At 42.2% G+C, this 23,090-nt stretch overlaps 1 protein-coding gene across 21 annotated transcripts in view; it reads right to left on the reverse strand.

Moving 5' to 3' along the window:
- Positions 1–23,090, reverse strand: part of TRPM3 (transient receptor potential cation channel subfamily M member 3) — an 846,268-nt gene that overhangs the window by 45,756 nt on the left and 777,422 nt on the right. For all 21 annotated transcript variants that reach the window (XR_012072024.1, XR_012072026.1, XR_012072025.1 and 18 more), the window contains 3 exons: positions 7,436–7,586; positions 7,116–7,315; positions 5,026–5,158 (listed from right to left, as the gene is read on the reverse strand). Coding sequence is in view for 4 of the 21 variants with exons in the window: in XM_031677181.2 (XP_031533041.1) it covers positions 5,026–5,158; positions 7,116–7,315; positions 7,436–7,586 (484 nt within the window). In the remaining 17 variants the exon portion in view is untranslated. The remainder of the gene's footprint in view (positions 1–5,025; positions 5,159–7,115; positions 7,316–7,435; positions 7,587–23,090) is intronic.

The following is a 23,090-nucleotide window of genomic DNA, read 5'->3' on the forward strand; positions in this document are numbered from 1 at the left end:
TGGGCAGATGCTGCCCACGAGCGACCAGTTTGCAAATTCTGCTTTAAATGAGTTAAAGGAACCAGAAAAGAACTTCCATCTGTGATCACCAGAAAATGTAGGTAACCAGTAAGAACCAAAGGGAAATAATAAGCCAGGAGACTGCAGATAGGAAACGTTTTCTTGATATTCAACATTCCTAGGTTCTAGGAATCATGGGACTTAGACATCAGTTCTTGGCAGCATAACAGAATGGCTCAGTAGCAGGTAATTAAGCTGATGGTGTCTTTTGAGTACTTTAAAGAGATAGGATTGGTTAACAGGAGGCTGGGAACTCAGTATTAATGTCTCTTTCTTGATAATTTATACTAATAGAGAGACATAGATGGACAATATTTTTGACGAAGTACATTGTGATTTTAGCAGGGAGGTTGACACACTGGGCTGATTGGAGAAATGTGGATATCTGGCTGGGTGATTAACTAAATGAGAGATGGTAGAAAAATGGGTCAGTGTCATCATGAAAGGTATTTTTGGGAGTCATGCAATTCCTCAGTTCTGTCTTGGTTCACCTGAGCTGTCCTGGTGAGCATTTTGGTGGATTATGTTGAAGGCATAGTAGGTATGCTTATCAATGAAACAATGATATAAAATGAACAGGATGAAAAATTAATAGACTGATGATAAAATCAGGAGTTAAAGTAGTCCATAAAATGCTAGAATAATGAGCTGAAGGGGGGAAATTAAAAGTGTCACATCAATAAATGTTAAGTCCCAATTTTAGGTTAAAAACAAAGATTTCACAAGAAGAGATTTGAGGATATTTAAATCAGCTCATGTGAAAAAGCCCTGTTTTTAATTAATTATAGGCTCACTCTGAACGAAAGATAAGACTTGGCTGCTATGATTGTAATGCAACCTCATAGCAAATAAAATGTGTAGATCAAATAATAATAACTACTAGTTGTCGCAATCATAATGTCTCATATATGTTATCTCAGTAACTTAAAGTTCTAGTTAGGTATTAATACTGCATTTTGCAGATGGGGACATAGGTTCAGAGGAGTTAAGTAACTTGGTCAAAGTCACACAGCTAGCTACTGCAGAATTGGTATTAAAATATTTCCATTATACTGTCTTCTTTCCCTTGCAACAAGAACTACTTGTCCTATTGTACTCTATTAGCCTAGCACACAGAAGATGCTCAAAAATAGTAAATGAATGAACAAAGGAATTAAATCTAGGCTCTAACTACAACACAGAACTAAGGGTGATGCTGACAAATTGAAGTACATATTGAGAAAGTGAGAAGGGTAGTGGGAGATTTGTTTTTAGCATGATGAGTACAGTTAAAGGATCTTAGGGTATTTAGTTTGGAAAAGACACAGCAAAGTGGGGAGATGATAGTGATCTTCACCTGTGTAAAATATCTTTTTCAGAGAGAACAGAATTTAATTTTTTCTTCTGTATTTGTTCACAAGGCTGGTATCTAAGGCAGTTTCTCCTCTTTCTAGGAGGTGTTCAAATAGAGGCTGAGTGTAACTGGACCACACATTCTTTCGAAGCACAGTCCTTATAACCCCATCCTCATCCCAGGCCCTGCTCAATACATGCTTATTAAATGCTGTTGTTCAGGTGTGTGGGAGAAACACTGTTCTGGGTACAAGTAATCTGAACCCAATGACCTCCAGAAACTTTCCTGAATGTAAGGTGACAAATTTCATGCTCCACAGTGAATACTTCTGCATCGTTCTCTCCTATTTTGGACTCTTAGTTTTGTCCATTGTGTTGCATTAGTGGTTCCCAAAGTGTGGTCCAAACAGTGTCAGCAACAGTATTGCCTGGGAGCTTGTTAGAAATGCAAATTCTAAGGCCCCACCCTAGATGTAGTGAATCAGAAACCAGGGGTGGGGGCAGATGCCCAGCAACCTGTGTTGTAACAAGCCTTCTAGATGATTTTGAGGCCTTCTAAAGTCTGAGAACCACTAAGTTAGATGTTTCTGGCTCTTCCTGCTTTGGGTTGAGTAGAACTCAATGAGACTGTATTTTTTGAGGACAGGGCCCTGTCTTATTGCCTGGCACACAGTGAAAGCCCAGTATACATGCAGAACCGAACTTGTTAATGGATGATGAGCATGGAATTTGATGGAACAAACTCCAAGGATTGGTTATCTTCAGCCAAGGGTCAAAAAATTCTCAGAAAAAAAGCCAGTCAACAATGCTGCTTAACAGCTTAAAAATTTGGTTATGTTAATATAGTTGTCACTAGCTAGATATTATCCCAAGTAAGTGGAGGGTGTTGGTTACTCAATTAGCTCATTATATTCTGGAACTCTATTGCTTTAGATGCATCATGGTCATTGCTATATAAAAATGGGAAAGACAGGGATTTTTCAAAATCAAGTTCCTCCACAGTGTTAATGATCTCTTGAATAATGTATTGAGCCCTATACATATCCATTTGGGTACAAAACTATGATTTAGTAATGATTCATTTAAACAGACAATTACAGAAGCATCTCTGTATTTCTAAAAAGATTCCTGCAAACAGAACTTGTATAAATACAAGTTGTATTACTTGTATAAATACATTGTCTTTTAAACGTAGTAGCAGGGGGAGAAGCATGGGGCTCACTATGTGAAGAAACCCTTTCCCCAAGTTCTTAGTAGAGCAAAGAATCAGCTCTTAATTTTTCTGATTTCACATCCCCGTACTGAAGTTCTCTAATATGAAGGCAGAACTATATACTATTTTGTATACTATATAGAATGTGCACAGTTAATGTATGAAATTTAACATATCATTCAAATGTGTGTTTACACATATTTATCTCTTTGTCATCTCTCTCTCTTTCTCTGATATAAATCGGGCAGGTGATTCTGCCTGCCACTCCGCCTGGGAAGGACATGTCCTAGAGAATGTGGGTAATGTGGATCCACTCTTCCTTCGGTTGGTATCTGTTCCCTCATGCACCTCATGGCATTTCTATTGTGTTGAGTACAACTCCAGTGTTCAAAGATGTTATTTTTTGGTACATTTACAAATGTAACAAACCAAAACCACCACCACCACCATCAAAAGCTAAACCTCAAACACAGAAGCAACAGAAGCCGGATGAGGCCTGGGCTTAGGTTCACTTCTCTGGCACCTGGGCTTGGCCAAGAGCTCACCCTGGTCATCCAGGCCGCGTGACTCCATGAGGTCAGCTAACGCCCAGGACACAGGGAGGGTGGGCCTGGATCTGTCCTAGATCTCTGGGAGTTGCTCTCCTTAGTCACCTTTCTGAAGGGTGGGGCTCTATAATGACCCAGAGAGGAATAGGGCCTTGGGGAAGAAGTCTGGAAGAGTTTGTAGGTGTGGGGGTAAGAGCCCCAGGTGGAGATGCTGCTGCAGTTCCTTTTCTGTTTCCATCCCTTTTGGTAACAAGGGCACAGTTTACATGCCCTAGCGTCTACACCTCTAGACCCCAGAGAGGCAAGGACTTCTTTGCATCTTAACACTCCTTTCCCTACATGTCTTTCTTCCCAGATCTATGGCCTTTTGAATTCAGAAAGCATTTCAAAGGCTCCTGGATATATGCTTTGGAAGTATGTCTGAGCAATGGACAATGTGTCCACATGGCACAATTTTCTGGAAACCACATGGCTATATGTCCATTAATAAATAGCTTTTCCAAGGCTTCAGCATGAGAGAGATCTTCAGATTTGCAGTTCCTTCCTCTGTTTGCCAGAAAATTGCTTCACATTACATCATCACAAAATGCTCTATTTTGCAATGACAGATGTGTATAAAATCTGTGCATGGCTTTAAACTTTATTAATATTGGCTGAGTACTATGAATATAATCATTCAATGGCATATTCATATATACCTACTTATACAGACTGCATTCTTTTTTTATTTATTGCACTATAGTTGATTTGAAATGTTGTGTTAGTTTCTGGTGTATAACATAGTGATTCAGAAACTGCATTCTCTAAAGAGATAAAGGGCCAGGGACAGAAAAATGCCACTTGCATAATTTCTGCAGAGCCACTAGAGAATGTATGACATGGGAAAGCAGACAAAATGTCATTTCAAGAAAATTAGAGGTGACTGACTAAATCTTAGAAGTCCGAGTCATATATCAACAGAAATCATCAATATATCATATCTTCTCCCACTATTTATAATTTGCTTCTGCCATCTTTATATTGCAAATGCTTAAAATGTAAAGTTACAGCAAAGCTTTGTAACATTAGAGGTGTTCTGTTAGAACAATGGTTCCCAAATGCTGGGTTTTAAATATCCCAGCCTGGAATGAAGTTTGTATTAATCTACAGAAAATGAGAAAAATGAGAAAATGTAAATCCATTTGCACAAAGTTAGATTTATTACATTTAAAGGATTCTCATCTCTTTATTTTGAGATTTTTCTTTTATAGCCCTATTGGTCTAGAAGACTACTTGGTCAATAAGATCTAAAAGTATATAATAACTAGGGAGAAAACCCTACTTTTATCTCTTTGCTTTTATCTTGTTCTATAGGAAGAAAAAACCAAGTAATTTTAAAAAACCCTCAACCATTATTCTAACTAATTCACAAGTCTCTTGCTGGGTTTATTTTGAAGGTATTGAGCACCCCTATGAGCCAGGCATGAGGACCAACTATGTCTTTTGAGAAGATGCTCAGTGATCTACACAAAACACAAATCTATCGAAGAAGCCTTGAGTTGGGGTGGGTCTCTCTTGGTTTGTGTCTGGGTCAGATCTTTCTAATTTCTGGTCTGAGCCAGCAATCCCTGCCCTGTCCTTGACTCAACAATCTCTAGTGTCCAGGAAGGCGGCTGCTACTGCCTGCTGGGGAAGTCTAGGATCTACAAGTCTGGGGTTTTGCTCTATAGACACTCGAGACAACATTCTGTTCTCTCATAAGCTTGATAATTTCTCAGACAATGAAAGTAAACACAAGATGGTCTCTTTTTTGTGGCCCTGCAAACAGAATCAATTGATAAGGCATGCCATGGTATAAAACAACCCCAAGAGGCATGTGCCCAGGGAACACACCTTTCTGAAGTCACCCGTATCCGCTCATCATTGGACGAGTTGAATCGATCATCCTTTTCTCTGAAATATTCCTCTATGCACTGCTCTTCAAAATCATGTACTTTCTTGAGCTCATCATCAGTTATGAAGAGCTCTGTGGAAAAGAAATGAGGGATATGAGGCAGAGAAGTAAAAGCGACGGCTTCTGATTTGTGGGCCAAATGGCATTCCTAAGCTAAATCGAGGTTAGGGAAGGGGGCCTGGATTCTTCACTAAGTTTCAGACTAAATCCAAATCCAGTCAGGCAACTTGTGCCACTGTCCTCTTTCTGGGTATTAGATTCATTACGTGTCTCTGAAGCTCACCTGAATATATGTGGTTTACTGCTAAGAATTATGTATGTTGTAAGGCCAAGAATGTAGTGAAATCAAGGAAAGGGAAGCTATGCAGAGAATGGGAATTTCTTGAAAACTCAGCTTCTGGGCTCAGGAGTGTGGCAGACAGACACTGTTCCTTGGCCTTATTAAAAACCCTTTGCAACCCAATTCCTCCTTTCCCTCTCCCTATTACAGAGGCTGGAAATTCAAATACATACATTTCCAGTGTCTCTTGAAGCTGGCAGCAACCATAAGACCCAGTTTGGCTCAAAAAACAAACAAACAAAATTCTACTGCAGGAAGGGGTTGTGTATTGGGAAGATATTTTGCTTTCCTGATGTAGTCTAGCTATGGGGCTGCTTCTTTCTACATTTTTTCACCTTCCTGCTTCTTTCTGCCTTGAACACAATGTGATGACTGGAAGTGCAGCAGCTATTTTGCTACCAGGAGATAAGACAGTGCGATAAGGAAGAGCTGAGCATAAAAACAAAAGGACTTGGGGTCTTTTACTTCAGTGAGTCATTGTTGGGCTCTGGGCTATTTACCTTTCCACCTTTCATTATGTGAGACAAGTAAAACCTTATTTATTTGTGTTATTATTAGTCTGGTTTTCTGTTAATAGCACGTAAACAAATTCACAACTGATACAGCTGTAGAAAAAGCCCAGTGGAAATTTGAATCTTTTCTCCCCCTGAGCTTTCTACTTGCCTAATTGGTGTTTCAGATAGAAACAGTTAATCTGGAAATTCTTAGCCCCTCTCCAAGTTTCCAGTTTTAATGTCTTGAGAGAAGTTGGGCATGGCTGTATCAGAGAAGTTGTTAAAAGCTTCAGACTTAGAGAAGCAGCTGATTATTAAGTGGCTTTGGTTTCAAACTTTAGCTGCACTAGTGATCACCTGGAGGTAATTCCTGGGCCACAATCCTAGAGGCTCTGTTTCAGCAGATTTAGTGTAGGTGGTCTATTTGACACCCTTTGAGAAACCACAGTAGCTTGCTTCTATGGGGCTGGATTCCCAATGGTTCTTAACTATGGGTGGTACCCAATGGACATTCAGGAACCTGCAGGAGCTATTAATATTCAATGGGTGGAGGCTGGATGTGCTAAATCTCCTGCAATATGTGGAACAAGTCTATATAATGAAGAATTATTCCACCCCAGTGCCAATCGAACCTCCTTTTAGAAACACTGGGCTACAAGGAGGTTGGTGCAGGGTCTTCTTTTTTGTCCTGGGAATCATGGAAAGCAGGGCCGGTTTCCTCATGAAGTCATATAAGTACAACCCTTAAGGCTTGGGGAGCGTTTAAGACTTAAAAACATAATGGATCCAGAAATGATCATGGAAAATCAACATTAGTCACCTAGAACTCAATTCAACTCATGTCAGGATGCTTAAATTATATATACTGCAGCCCTGGGAGCATTAACATGGTTGATATATTTTGTGGTGGGACATCTGGAAAGTGAGAAACTTAGAACTTATGAAGATGCTAACAGAGCCCTACTAGATCCTGGTTTTATCTCACTAAGAAAGGTGTGAGGCTAAGAATGCTTGACTATCTTCTTTCTAGCATAGTTATACATCAAGCACACCCCCTACCCAATTCCCTTCCAAGTCTTCCGAGCTGTGGGCAGGAAGAAGGAGGGACCAGGTGCCCAGTGGTCCTGCATGACTGTCTACAGAAGTGGTGGGGATTTCTGCTTTGTGGTTGTTGGGGCTGTCACTTGAAGCTTACTCAGGCCGTAGTCCCTTTCATCTGGGTCACTCTCGTGTTTCCTCCATCGGCAACACAGGTGCTGGAATATCATGGTCATGTGGCTGAATATGATCAGAGGTGGGGGCAGAACGGGCCTTTCGTGGAAAGTCATGATGAGCTGATACCTCTGAAATTTCCACACTTGGTTGGATATTGATTTTACCTCAAAAAATGTATTGCTGAAAGAGAGACCAGAGAGAATCAAGTGAAAAACTTCACTGCTTTCTGAAGCATCACACCCACCTCCCACTTCAGTTTCCTGACTCCATTCCAGGTGCTCTGAAGAAGGACCCTCTTACTTAAAGACAGCGATGAGGAGGTTGACCAGCAAGATGTTTGCCACTAGAAGGTAGCAGGCCATGATGGCCGGCACGATCCAGGCTCCTGTCTTGCACGGAGGCAGTTGGATTATTTTACCATCCTCTCGAGTCTCATTCTGTCCACAGGGAGCTGGAGGAAGCAACACAGGTAAGATGTGAGAAACTGTGTGGCTTCGTGATTGAGAAAAAGACTGATTCAAATGAGAGTTTTTTTTTTTTTTTTTTTAGGTGGAGGAAAAATACAGCCATCTCAAAACAAACAGAAAAAAAGAAAAAGAAAAAGAAAAAGAAAAAGAATTCTAAAAAAGCCAGAATAGGAAAATGAAAGCTTCATAAATATCCCAAGGGGCTGCTACTGCAAAGGAGAGTTAGTTCTGTCAGTCTCCCAAGTTGTCATCTGACAAGAAAGAGGTGGGTGGAGCCTCCTGCCGACTCACCCAGTCCCTGGGACACTTGGTGTCCCCAAGAAGCCGGGTGAGGGCTTCCTCGGGGAGTGCAGGAGGAACAGAGTCTCATTGCCCCACCGAGTTACTTTCAAAATGTGCTGTGGAGGCCAGAAGCCGACAGCTGTAAGAGCAGCAGGATTGAGGGGCTATTGATTGGGAATTAACACCAGGGCAGCTGTTAATTGCTTCAAGAAACCACCCAGGGGCTTGAGTTAATGATTTGCTGTCTCAGTGTGAAAGGACTGAAACAGGGCAGTGACTCGAAGTATTTAGGAGGGGTGTTGCTCAGTGCTCCAGATGGACAGCATTTCATGGGGAGGGCAACGAGGGGCCATGGGCTGGGACCATGGAGCCCGGAGCCACCTGCTTTTCTTCCAGCGGCATAGCCATTCCAAATAGGTGCTTTTCAGGGCACAGGGAACAAAAGCCAACTGCATTGAATAAATGGGCAAATAGAGAAAAATAAAAGATCTGGAGGTGGGGGTGAGGAGGAAGGTGATGTGTGGGACTTGGGTGAGTGTGAGTAATGTGCTAATGAGGCCTGCTTGGAGTTTCCGGGTAAATCCAGGGGAAAAACAAATCCTTGACAAAGCTCCTTAGCGTTGCAGGACAACCCAGCCCAGAGAGCGAGATGAGGCTGATGCCCTTAAGTGCCTAGAGGTAGGTGAGGTCGCCCTCCCTCTCTGGATGTCTTATGTTGGCTTCAGAACAGGGTTCTTTTGCATCTATTTGTAAAAGGGGAGTGGGGCATGAAGAGGTCTCAGCAGTTGCCACGGGCAGATTTTGAAGATCTGCCAGGAAGGTATGCAAAGTTGACCCAGACTGTCGGCTGGAGTACCTGGAGAACGGCCAGGGGAGTCCATTTCCTTCTCAGGAGTTAACGTGGCTAGGCTGTTTGCTCTGCAGAGATTCTCAACCCTGCCTGCACAGGGGACAATCTAGGGATCTTTAAAAACTACCAGTTCCTAGTTCTGCCTCAGACAACTGAATCAGGATCTTTGAGGGTAGCCCAAGTATTGATATTTCTTTTAAAATTTCCCAGGGAATTCTCAGGTGCCACTAAGGTGAGTCCAGTGAGCTAGAATTAGGCTGGAAAAATTATATGATTTTTGACATGCTCTCAAGTCCAAAATACATCTTCTCAGTTTATGAGGGTTTTAATAATATCAGGACACCAAGACTCTGTTTCTATGGCCAGAGAAAGATGGCCAAAGTGCTTCCTTTGGATCTGCCTGCAAGATGATTGCGTGTTGGAAACAGGTGTTTTCAGAGTTGGCATCCTTTTTGTTGTTGGCAGATGTGAACTTACCCACCCAAGACAGCCCTGTAAAAGCTTCTGATCCTCTTTTGGAAGGAAAACCCAATGATAGGGCCCCCTGCTGGCTTCAGGATGAAGTCCAAACTCTGAGGCTGGCTGGTCCAGTGCCATCACTCGCCACTTTCCACCTCTCCCTCCAAGCACACACTGGACCAGGTTTCTTGTAGTTCCTAGAAATATCATGCTCTCTCTTCCTGATTTTGAGCCATGCTTCTTCTTTCATTTCCAAAAAGCCCCTCCGACACACTGCTCCCACTCCCCTGCTGCAGCTGGGTGAATCCTATTCACCTTTTCCATGCCCACTTAGCTTTCAGCTAGCTTTCTGCCCCCTTCCAGCCAGGAATGGGGTAGGTACTGACAAAGATTCCCCTACTTGGCTGAACTCCACTCAGGCTCTTCTGAGCTCTTTTCCAATTAGGCCTCAACTGTTGGACTTCCAACTTTGTCTCTGCGTTGTCCAGTTTTACCAACAATCCTGCTCAGTCAAGTTTAGCCAGAATCCCCAGCCTCAATATCTGATCAGAGTTGATATCTGACCATGTTCCTCATCCTCCATCACCCTCCATCTGACGTCTAATCACAATGGTCTGTCTTCAGTAAGAACCCATTAGGTCAGGTTAGCCAGAACCCCCCTTACTCCTGACGTTTCCTCTTAGTGATTTTCCATTCACTGACCCACACTTTTCTCCTGGCTATAAATTTCCTTTTTTTTTTTTTTTTTGCACTCAGTCACGCCAAATCTCTCTTATTACAGAACCCCACTGCAGTAGCCCCCCTTGAATAAAGTCTCTCCTATTATCTTTAACAAATGTCATGATCTTTAACAAATACTTTTTTCTTTAGTGACTTTGTCTTCCTTATAATCTCAGAGCTCCCTTTGCTTGCCCCTTTGGGAGGTTTCTCAACACTGTCACTATTGCCAATTTACCAGTCTGTGTTCCACATGAGATTCCTACTGGGAACATTTCCCTTCATGGTTTCCCTGCAAGTGCATACCTAGCCCAGTGCATATACACAGCATATCTACACATATCCACACATGAAAACTGTTTGTTGAGTGAAAAAGGAGATCATTACACACACTTTGGTTGCTGAGCATTAACATTTGCCACAGCTCTGCAAGTCTACTCATGATGGACAGTTCTAGCTCTCAGCAGTTGCTGGCTCCTTCCTTAGGTCCTTTCCAGAAATCCCACCCTTGGCTTGATGAGAAAGCTTCTCATGTTCAACCAGATGCCAGGGTCTCTGTTACCCACTTGGCCATAGGCCTCATGGAATAGCTCACTTTACTTTTCTCTCCTCAGTGAAGCTCGTCCCCCCACCCTCCCAGCGGCTTGACCTCCCTTGGGGCTGTCACTTCTGTGCTGTCCTTTCCTTTGGCTTCTGCTCAGGTCTCTATGGGGAAACTGACAAAGGAGAAAGAACTGCTTGGGGCAAGGTACAAAGTATACACGGTTTTTACAGATGCAGTCCCCAATCTCCATTTCTCAATGACATTCTGCAATTTCTCTTTACATTCTGGGAGAACATAAAACAAACTTGTGAGGAGCAGAGCTCTTCCATCTTTTGACTCTATATTTAGCAAAGATGCAGACACTTCCTTTACTATGGCCCTTCTTCTAGCCTAGAGAAAAAAACAGAGAGAACAGTAGGTGCTCACTGGTTTCAAGTGGCCCCACCTTTTATTCATCCTGCCTTTATAGACATAGTATTACTTTAGTGGTTAGGAACATGCATTATAACGGGCAGACCTGGGTTAAAACCTGACTCTACCATTTTCAAATGATGTGACGTTAGCTTACTCCACAGACTTCAGCCTCCTTTATCTGTAAAATGGGGTAGTAATAGTATACAACGTGGGAGGAAATTATCAAGATCATTAAATGAGGCATGCATGCAAAGCACTTAGCTCAGTATCGAGCACATTGCCCTTGATTAGCATTAGTTGGTGTAATCGCTGGTAGTGTTATTTTTGTAACTAACAGACTTGAAGCTTCTCATGGTTAGGGACTATGTCTTATTCCTCTTTATTCTGCAATCACTAAACACAGCACTTATTCTAGAAACATTTGTTGAGCGATTATTATATGCGTGGTGCAGGAGATGCTGAGGATTAAAGAGACAGTCCCTGTGCTAAGGAACTCAGTTTAGTGAGTTCAGGGGGCACAGAAACGGAGCAGAACATTGCATTTATTGGGTGATGTGAGCTCTGCTGAGGCTCTGAAGAAGCACAGCACAACTGTAGCCCCCTGAGCCTCGGTCACACTGCACATTCTGTTTGTCAGGACTAGCCTTGAAGACCATCATCTAGATTCTACAGCAACAAGTGCAGTATAAATGAATTAGATGATCCTTGTGACAGTGATAATGACAAATAAAATGCATCATTAAGAAACAGCTTTCCTTTTGTAATATCAGCAAAGAGGCAGTCAACATTATATGCATCAGTTAGTGCAAAACACGGATCTTTAATGGCTCCTAGCCACGTCCTTACTCAGGGCATTTATCTGCACCAGAAAGTGCTATGACTCAAACTTACAGATGTCTACCACTGATTAAGATGAACTGGATGCCTTAAAGCCCTGACAAGCAGCAGATTTCAGGATGGGGGTAAATTATCTAGATTATTAAATGGCACCAGCAATTGTCTAGGGGTTCATGATCCCAGGGAAATGCTCCAGGGCCCACAAACCCTGGGTTGGGTACATTGACAGTACATGGGATGTTTAGGAGCAAGTAAGCTGGTGGCTACCATCGTGCCTCCTCCTTCCCTGCTTTGGAAACTGACACGAGTGGTTTTTCTCCCAACCCTCCTGCAAGAAGTAAATACATAGTCACTACCACCTTCATACCAAGTGACATGTTGCCAGCTCCCTCTTTGTTGGTGGCAGTCAATGCAGAGTGTCTCTAGTGGACGTTTAATGGTTTCACCTGCTCTGTATACATTTCCCCTTTCCCTGGTGAGAGTGTCCTGGTTTCCCTTGGAGGAACTGACCCTCCCCTATTCTCAGCCCATGAAGTTTGGGTAAAGTGAATTCAAATTCCATACTTAGGAGATTAATCAGTGTGTTTTATCCCTTGATGGCAGTGATTGGTTCAGAGATGAACATGTGACCCCAGCACGCTCAATCAGAGCCAACGGGCATAAAGCTTGGGACTTTTGCTGGAACTAACATAAAAGAGAAGCTCTCTTTTCACAATGCAATGTAAGGCTACCAAGAAAAGGGGGCCTGCCCATGAGTGACTGACTCCATCACAGAGAAGAGAAACAGATTCCTGATTCAGTCATGCCCCAAACCAGCACTTTTCAGATACATGAACCATAAAATTCCTTTTTACCTTCAGTCAGTTTGAATTGGGTTTCTATCACTTGCCGCTGAGTCCTGGCTAACACAATCGCCTCACCTCCCGTCCCCTGTCCACAGCAATTAAAGACACTGATAGTCTGTGTACAGCACTCTGCAAGGCTGCGTCCAGAGTCTTGGGGCAGCATGAAAAGGCTGGAAGGAGCACCTGAGAATGTGGAGTTTGACCTGACATCACGGCTGCATCACAGCTTCAGGGTCTCGTAGCCAGAGACCGCTGCTTTGCTTCTTCCTCAAGCATAGAAGAGCGTAAGGGATCCACATTGATCAAAGCTCAGCTGTCCAACTGGGGCCGATGACTCAGAAACTAACGACACAGATTTCACTTATTATCAAGTCAGTAGGGTAAATGCACTTGGGAAACTTTGACCAAGCACCTGGACATAGCCAGCTACTCCCAAAGTAAAGAAAGTCTTGTTCTAGAAGCTGATCTTAGGTAGATTTGGCTCCAGAAGCCCCAGGGTGGGGGTGCAGGTAGAGTGGGAAGGCTGCATTCATGCGATTATGGAAAAAGTAGAAGGGATCAAACACTTGGAAATTCAGATCCTCTATGGTTTCTCTATGTGCGTCATGCTGACGTATCACATAACTAAAGTAAGTGTCAACAGAATCCCTCAGTAGAATGTAAGCTTCATAGGGAAAAGGGTCTTTGTCTGTTTTGTTCACTAAAGAAACAGCAGCTATAACATTGCCTGGCACATAGTAGATGCTCAATAAATGTTTGCTAAGTGAACACAGGCAGGAATACCACACACTGTACATTTGACCTGCAATGTCAAGCATTTCTGTAAAGGTTAACCAGAGCAGTGTCTGTTTTCCTACTTACTTCAAGATCTTAAGTGCCATCATGACCTGCTAATGTGAGATGGTTCCTGTAAGAGCAAAAGCTGAAAGAGGGGAAAAAAATCCCAGATATCTGATTATTTGTTTGTTTTTGTAACTGCCAAATTTTGCAGTTAACTGCAAAGGAACATGCTGAACATTTGGCAAGTCTCCCTTCTGAATGCTGTTGTGTAAATCTTCACAGCACACCCCAGCCATAACACCCCATCTTAAACACATGGCAGACATTCCTAATCGACCATGATGGCTTTCTGAGTGTCAGGTTGTGGTCTTGGAATTTTTCTTTAAGACAAAACTCCTAAAAGCACAACCAATCAACTGAAGTTGACACAACAGATGGAAACTTTCTCCTAGTTCTTTCAAATACGAGCACATTACAGCTCAGTGAAAGATAATTTCTATGCCTCTTTTCAGGGCCCTCCTCATGCCCACATACTACCTTTAAGTTCCCCAGGAACCAGAAAGGGTCAAATTAGACATCCTGCTTTTCTCAGATCCCGACATTGCTGACAAAGGACCACCCTGAGGGTGTTGTAGGACCCCTCCCACATGCATCCTGGGCTCCTAGATACTGCCCATTGACCATTTTAAAAGACAGCTTTTAAAATGGATACTTCCCCAGGAACCGCTGATTCTAGTTCGTTATTTGGGAATCACCAAAAGTGAAGGGCAGTAGAGATTTGGAATAAACATCTGCGGAAAGTATAACATGTGCCAGCCTCTGTGCTGGTACTTCACATCAGCCATTGCATTTAAGCTGAAATACCTCCCCCCAGATCACACAGCTAACATGGGAGAAAGCCAGAACCTTCAATCATTCATCCAAAGGATACTGAGTTCCTGTTACGTGCCAGTGGGAACTGGCTCTGGAGGTGCACTTATTTTTTTTTTTCCCCCGTGGATTTAAATCATTTTTTTAACATTTTTTATTGATTTATAATCATTTTACAATGTTGTGTCAAATTCCAGTGTTCAGCACAATTTTTCAGTCATTCATGGACATATACACACTCATTGTCACATTTTTTTCTCTGTGATTTATCATAACATTTTGTGTATATTTCCCTGTGCTATACAGTATATGCACTTATTTTTTTTTAATTAAAAAAAATTTTAAATTGACGTATAGTCAATTTACAATGCTGTGATAATTTCTGGTGTATAGCACAGTGATTCAGTTATCTCTGTGTGTGTGTGTGTGTGTGTGTGTGTGTGTGTGTGTGTGTGTGTATACCTTTTCATATTCTTTTTCATTATAGGCTATTACAAGGTACTGAATATAGTTCCCTGTGCTATACAGTAGGACCTTGTTGTTTATCTATTGTATATATAGTAGTTTATATCTGCTATTCCCAAACTCCTAATTTATCCCTCCCCAGCCTTCCTGTTTGGTAACCATGAGTTTGTTTTCTATCTCTGAGTTTGTTTCTGTTTTGTAAATAAGTTCATTTGTGTCATTTTTTAAGATTCCACATATAAGTGATACATGGTATTTTTCTTTCTCTGTCTGACTTACTTCACTTAGTATGACAATCTCCAGGTCTATCCATGTTGCTGCAAATGGCATTATTTTATCCTTTTTTATGGCTGAGTAGTATTCTATTGTATAAATATATCACAAATTCTTTATCCAACCATCTGTCAGTGGACATTTAGGTTGCTTCCATGTCTTGGCTATTGTAAATAGTGCTGCTATGAACATTGGGGAGCACATGTCTTTTCAAATTAGTGTTTCCTCTGTATATATGCCCAGGAGTGGGATTGCTAGATCATATGGAAAATCTAGTTTTAGTTTTTTAAGGACTAGAAATGCAATTATGAATGAAGCAGAAACAGGTCCTCCTCCTCTCTGACCCCAAAGCCTAGATGTACTCTTCTCTATCTCACAGGGCCTTTCCAGTGTAATAATGCTAGTGACTACCTATTGAATGCTTCAGTGTAAGGCCATGTGCTATGAGCTTTTCTTACTTCACCTTATTTTAATCTTTATAATCCTCTTACAAGATAGATTTTATTGCCTCATTGAAAGGTGAAGAAGTGAGGCTCAGAAAGCTTTAGTATCTGTCAGTATTTCAAAGACAGTAAGAACAGAGTCAAGATGTCCATGCAAGCCTGCTCAACTATTAAGTCTCTTTCCTTTGTGCTTCTGAAGAAAGAGCCAATATGGGGTTGAGAGAAATCTCTCAATTATAAACAAACGTAAAGACAGATTGACAGATATTTGAATTTTTCTTATTTTCAACAAACAACAGCCTGAGCTGTTCAGATCAGGTAACAAATGTATGGACCACCAAAGTTCAAAGTGTAGAGAAAGAAATTTGACTCATATAATAGGTATCAGGTGTAGGCACCCATGCCCCAAAGATTAAGATACTTGTCCTATTGATTTTATCCTGTAATGCATGGGGAAAAGAAACATTTATTTACTTCATATACACACCATACTATTTCCAAAAAGCATGAGAAATTAAAAAAGGAAACATCAATATTTGATAGAAAGAGCATCATCTTTAAAAATACGAAGAAGGATATTTCAAGATCCTCCCTTCCTTTTCTGGCTGAAGAAATGTCTCAATAGCTTTTTCCAGATCACAGGCAATGGAATAAAGAGCTTAGCTGAGTGTACGACTACATTTATCCTATTTTTTTTTAAAGAAAGGATTTTCAACTAAAAATCATCTTGAAAAGATAAGGAGACAAAGAGGATTTCTCCACCTCATTTTGAAAATCCATCATTTGCTGAGGAGGATTTAGAATGCCATTAGCACAGCTCCCATGGCTTACTCCAAGGAATTAGACTCAGATAGCTCTGCTCTTTAGGCCTTTTTCCTGACACAATGCTTTCCTTGGCAAGAGAACTAAAGATGCCTCCCTTTGTATGGCCATATCTACCTATAAGGTTCCTGATCTAAGAGTCTTAGATACATGGATCCAGGCAGAAGGCTTCTTTATGGAAGTAAGGAGGTCTTTCTGTGTCTTTCAATAGGCTATGGCCAATGACCTCTAGAAATGGAGGTTAGGAAGAGCAGAGGTAATTGAAAACAAGGTGAACCCCAACTTTGTAGAGTCAAAAGCACCACCCACCAGCTCTGCCTTTTACTTCTTTCGTGGTTTGTTTCTTTTCCCTTCCCCCATCCTAACTGGTAGGCAAGATGCAAATCAGTAGTTATGTGGTACAAAGGCAGCCATGAGAAAGGTGGAAAAGGAAGCCTCAGTTTCTCCATCCGTGAATGGAAGGATGTGGACTATGGATACTGATACAGAGCAGTGCCCACACAACTCGGGAAGTCCAAGATGACGTTAGGATACAGGAACAGGGCATTAAACAGCATCGAATTGGATAGTGAGAAAGTGATGACCTTTTCAAGCCTCTTTCTGACTTCCTGCCTCCATCAGAGAGAATGCATCAGCTTGAGGATAGTACTTCTTTAACACTTCCCTCACATTTGCTGAACTTCCTTCTTTGTAAAGACTGGGCAGGCGAAAGTCTCAAGCATCTGGACAAAATTTCATAACAATGTGGCGTTTTCCTTCTGTTCATTTTATGTCATTTTCTATTACATCAAATCATACTGACTTTTCAACTTATGGCCATGATGTGAATTTTTAAAAAGAAATTAATTTAGGTTTTAAAAATGAGCCAATATAACTAAAAATATTCAACAGTGGGCAGATGTTAGAAAACAGTGAATGGTTTATGTGACTAAGTAAAGGTTGTGGAAATCCTGGATTAGATCATCTCAAAGCCCATCTAGTCCTGATATTTTATTACAGTATGAATCTATGAAGAGGAGCAGAAGGCCACAGTAGCCTCCAAACTGGATTATCTAACCCAGGAGCTAACTGTAGGCCACTTACAAAAGCCATATTCTTCTCATTTCTGTCAGAAAAGCAAACAAATAATGAGTCCCCACTGCATGACACAGAACTCAGCCACCACTGAAAGGGAGAAAAGTCACCCATGACAGAGCCTCACACTCATCAGGGTTAGGGTTACACAATGCTCAGCTTTGAGCTATTGAGGAAGCACAATTATATTAATAAGCTAGTTTCTTAATCCAGTGAGTTAGAAAGCAGGGTGTCATTAGCCTAGGTATATTGTGTGTGAACTGTGGGTGAGGGAGGGGAGGAGTGGAGAACATTCAATTCCTTCTGTTATCGTGGTTCTGTGTTCTTGCTATTCTTTATTTCCAGCTTTACTTAGAGACAAAGCTGTCATTCATTTGCTGTTATTTGAGAGGGACTGAAAATTCCAACTTTGGTATTCACTATCTGGGATCAGGAATTAGTATAAGATCCTGCGTAAATCTTGCCGGGAAAGGATGTGTATCTGTACTAGCCTGTTGCCCACGTCAGTGAGTTTGTTGCCATGATGCGGGAGACTGATGGCATTCATAGCTCCAATTTCTCTCCTCTCTCTGTTTCCAACCACCTTTGCCATGTGATTGTAGTTTCTTTCACTGAACAGGTAGATTCTAGTTCCCTGTTACTTGATTCTGAGTTTGGCCATGTGAATTTCTTTGGCCACTGGGATGTTAGCAAATGTGACCCATACAGAACTCTGAAAACATCCTTGAGTGTTTCTGTTTCCACTCTTCCACTCCAGCCATCACCATCAGGAACATAACTGAGCTGGCCTGCTAGAGGGTGAGACACAGCCTCTGCTCCCAGTTGCTTCTGTTGTGTGAGCTAAGGTTGTGCTGGGTCAGCTGAGAGCCAGCTGACTCCCTGACATGTGACCCAGCCCAGCCGAGACAGAAGAACCATCCACCACCCCACAGGCTCCTGAGCTCAGTAAATGCTTATAGCTTTAAGTCACTGCCTTCTGGGGTGGTTCGCCCCACAGCATTATCAGCAGATCGTATCAATATCTATTGCCAACAGATACCTGATATACATGCTCTACTCCACCTGCTCTGCTCACAGCTAGAAGAGGCATCCCTAGGTCTCTCAGGTTGACAAAGCCTTTTCCTGATTTCTTCACCCCTCACTCCATTCAGGCCAGGTCCCATCATTACCCAAGAAGCGAGGAGCAAATTCAGTGAATGACTCACAGCTAATCAGACGTGGTCTTTAGAAATTAAAGTGAGGGGCAGAGACTTTAGTTAGAGAACGACAAATATTTAATTGAAAGATCAAATAGAGTCAGACCATGGTAAGTCATATGAAAGTCAAGTAAGCCATGTGAAGAGAAGAGAGGGAAAGAAAGAGAAGAAGGAAAGTGGAGACAGAGCCAGAGAGCAAGAGAGAAGGAGATGACTGATTGATTGAGCCTGGAGAGCAGGGCAGAGAAACGCAGACAAGAGTGGTGATGTCTTCAGATTCTGGCTTCCCAAAACCACTTCCAGCTTCATTTCCAGTCAGCTTACGTCATGCTGTGTTTCCTGTCTGAATGTTTTTGAGGTTTCCTCTTAAGACACTTACAGTCAATCTTTATTTAATCCAGTTTGAGTGGGTTTGTTTTCTTGCTAGCTACATTTCTCTGGTTGAGGACCCAGCCATTAACACCTTAGAGAGAATCGGCTTCTCAGACTGGTAGTTTCATCAGAGCAGGCAAAGCTGCAGAGTGCTGGGAACTCGCGGCAGTAGGAGGGGGTGGTAGAGAAGGGAGGGGGGCTCAGGGAGGGGCTGGAAGGATAAAAATAAAAAGCGTGTAACTCACAATTTTACTGAGGGCTCATCTCATTCCCTTTGATATTTGCCTAAGCAAAATAGGATTAGATAAGCTTTTCTTCCTTCCTCAAACCAAAACCAAAAACATTCAGAGAAAAAGTAAAATAAATGATTTACTCTCCCAGATTTTGTGCTATGTCCCCCTTCACTGTAACTCTGGACCCTGACGTTCTCATCACAGCTCCTCATGCTGCAAGAACACTCTCCAGAGCTCCAAGGACAAAAATAGGTGTCCCTTCCATCCCAGGTGCGGGGAGCACGACTCCATTCTCCTTGCCTTGACCGTGGAAGGCTCCCCTGTGGGTTCATTCCACCTTAGTCCCCATGCCGTATGTCAAGGAATATGTTTGCTTTTGTTTAAAAGGATTGCATGGTTTTTTCAGAAACCCATACATCTGTCCTGTTGGCTATTTGAAGAGTGAAGAGCTGGGACTTTCTTTAAGAGGGACTGTCTTATAAAAAGAAACCAGCAACCTGACATCAGGGCTCTTTGGGCCAAGAAGGATCAGCCCAGTGAGCCAGGCTGTGCACATGTAACTCCGTGTGGATGCACATCAAGGACACTAGGCTGTACCAGCTCCCCAGAGACGATTCCTGGCTCCCACCGATTCCCACTGGATTGCACTGCTGGAGTTATATGACTTAAGGGAAACAATCAATGTGGCCCCTAATATTCAGCAACATGTTTATAAGCAAACACAAGTTCTTGCTGACATTATTTACAAATCCCCTGGTAAGTGACAGATACTGCAGGAAATTCATCTGTATGCAGAGCTCGCGCTCCTGGCTCTGTCTGCTGGCACTCTTCCCTGTCCGGCCTCTCCTCCCCTTACTGCCCTCCAGCTCCCAGGCTCTGTTCTCCCCACTCTCTCTCTTTTTATTATAAGGCCCCTCTGCCCACTCGTCTCTGTTCACTGCTAAAATGCGAGCTTTTCACCCTTCAACTCCTGCTCCTCAAACAACAACATGATCACAGTCAGTTCATGCGCTACTTAAACCCCCACTGTTGTGGATGGGCTCAGATTCCACGGCCCATCACTTGCCATTGTGTTGTGAATATGAGTCCAAATGTATGCAGAATATAAACATCATTATCATTATAACAAAAGAGCTGGGTACCCTCATACAGCAGACTAACAACTTTTTTCTTTCCCAGAGCTACACTGGCACATGTCAGTTAAAATATAATAAACAAACACTTATCTTGAAAGATTTATGTTAAAAATTAGAAACTCAGAGGCCCATCAAGTGGAGAAGCAGAGTTGGGGTGCATAGAAAGGGGCAAGATAGGAAAGGCACTTTGCTGTTAACTGTGATTTGAATATTCTAAATAAATCACCTTGTTGTATGTTTCCTGTTTTGGGATCTGTCTATAACTGATCCATCTTATTAAATCATTCTTTGAAGTCACTAGACACAAGCTACTAATCTTTTTTTTTAATTGACATATAGTCAGTTTACAACAAGTTATTAACCTTATCGAGCTCAGTTTGAGTCCTAGATCTGACATTTGCCATCTATGTACTATTGAGTAAATAGATAGGAGTATCTGAGCCTGATAAAATAATAACAATAATATTAATAGAATATAACTTAATAAAAATATTAATGATGACGACGATGATAATGCCAAGACTCCCTCATCATTCATTCAACACATATTTATGGAGCCCCCGCCATGTGCCAGTGTTCTGAGTACTTGGGATACGCCAGTGAAACATCAAGGATCTCTGCCCTTCTTTAGCCTGCACTGGGAGAGGGGTGGTGGGGGTGGGTGAGCAGAAACTGAACAAAAGCATCATAAATCAGTAAACTAAGTGGTATGTTAGAAGGTGATAACTGCTGTAGAAGAAGAGAAAAAATAAGGCAGAGCAAGGAGGATCAGGAGGGTGTGTGGATGCCTGGGAGAAGGTGCCATCGGAGCAGACTCCAGTCTTGGATGAGGGAACTGGCCAAAAAGAAATCTGAGGGAAGGGCATTTGAAGTAGGAGGCACTGCTAAGGTAAAGGCCTTGGGACAGAAGTGCATCTGCTGTGTTCTGTGAACCACAAGAAAGTTCCTGTGTCGGACGTAATGCAGAGGAGAGCAGAGAAGAGGAAGGAGCTCAAAGGGGTGGAGGGAAGGAGAGCATCATGTGGGGCCTTTAGAAGGACCTCCCTGGATCCAATCACATAATGATGAGGCACTGTTATTTACTATAATCCTTTATTGGCTTTACTAAAGAAGCTCAGTAATTCCCCTTCATCCATTTCAGCTCTTGCCTCATGCTTTCTTCATCTACTCAGGAAGCACTCTCTTCATTCCTTCTGTTTCCCCCCATAGATCCCCAACATCTTTAAATGAAAGAGGGGCCAGCCCTCTGTCCTTAGGTTGTGAGCCCAAAGTAGCTGAATGTTGGTCCTCAGCAGTCTGCAGAGGCAGCTCTCAGACCCCCTCTGTGTCCATCCACCAGAAAGAGATGGAGGGCTACAGAAAACAGGTACCTGGGCTCAATTCAGGCTCCTCCCAATCCTACCCACGCAAACAGCTCTCCTGCCTTTATCGGCCAAACAAGCAGCCTGCTGAGGGAAAGCTGATTTCTAATCTGATTTGACCAAAATCAACTTTTCCAGAGAGGAGAAGTCCTCAGAGCCTAAGGCTTCAGAGAGGGAACAAGGTTCTTATTAATGACTTCAGAGCACAGTCCAGCTTTTCTCATCGCTGCTAAACTCCTTAATGCAAATTGTTTGCTGTACCTGCTGTGTCAAAGCACAGTAAGTTTAGGCACAGGCAAAGACTCCCTGTTCTTTAAGTATCTTAACCTTTCCTGAGGCAGAAAACCCAACCAAAAGCTGTAGCTGGCAGTTAGTCTGAAAAATTTTTACAGTTTACAGTGTGATCATCCACCGCAAAGTACATGCAGAAAAAGGGTAGATGTTAATTCTCATTTCTTTTCTTCATGATGATAGAAAGGTTGTCACTTCTTTTTAAAGTGAAATAGATGGTTTATATAAAATCTGTACGTTCCTTCTACACTTGGATAAGAACCACACACACATCAAAGATGCTAGGTTTATTCCCCCCACGAATGATCAACTGAATTGATCATGCTGATTAGCACATTTGAACACTGGATGGCTTTACTTTGTCACTGCACGAAGTACAAACTAGTGACATGTGAAAGCTGTCCTATATTTGTTTTGAAAATACGGCCTTCCCAATTTTAATAAGCTTATGCTTAGCACAGCTCCACTTGAAACAATGCTGTGCAGTGGCATTTCCTTTGGCCAAGTTGGTCTGAATAGACCTGTGGGAAAATCTGAACACTAAACCACAAAGCAATATAAAATTGGCTAGTTTCTAGGTCCTACACAGAAAGGAAACAAGTTGGCTTTTTCCACTAGATTCCTTGCCTAATTGTGAAACAAAGGCTGTTCTCTGGGCTCTGGTGGGTCAGCCTGTGGGTTGCAAACTTGGGGAGTCTGTAACTGAATGTTCTGTCTTTTTTTCTCCATGTCTTATAAAACTATTTAGTAAAGAGAAGATGGTTAACATGCAGGCTCTGTGCTGTACACTCAGTGATGATAAACATACATGCATGCACACCCACCCTGCCCCCACCAGCAGGAGAGAGGGGAGAAGAGGGAGGAGAGCTAAAAGAAAGTGATGGGATCAAATCCAGCTTGATTGCTAAGTTAGCTAACAAGACATAAAGGAATAGTCTCCTATATGCCTTCAAAGTATGACCAGGCTATAGTCTAACCCCAGTGTAAGATGCAGTTCTCCTTAAGATGACATAAAACCAATGTCCAGTAGAATGAGTGTGATCATGGTTCCCTGAGGCCCCAATAGGACATACTGACTTGGACAGATATGGCAGATGGCCAAGTTTTTCACTACAATCTTTCAAAGAACAGTGATGATATGAGTCTGATGAAACAAGCTTCAAACTCAGGTACAACATGCATTTATAATTATATAGCAAACAGTTGTGCTTACAAACACCCTAG

The sequence above is a fragment of the Vicugna pacos genome, chromosome 4 (genome assembly GCF_048564905.1).
Source record: "Vicugna pacos chromosome 4, VicPac4, whole genome shotgun sequence".
NCBI classification, from domain to species: Eukaryota; Metazoa; Chordata; class Mammalia; order Artiodactyla; family Camelidae; genus Vicugna; species Vicugna pacos.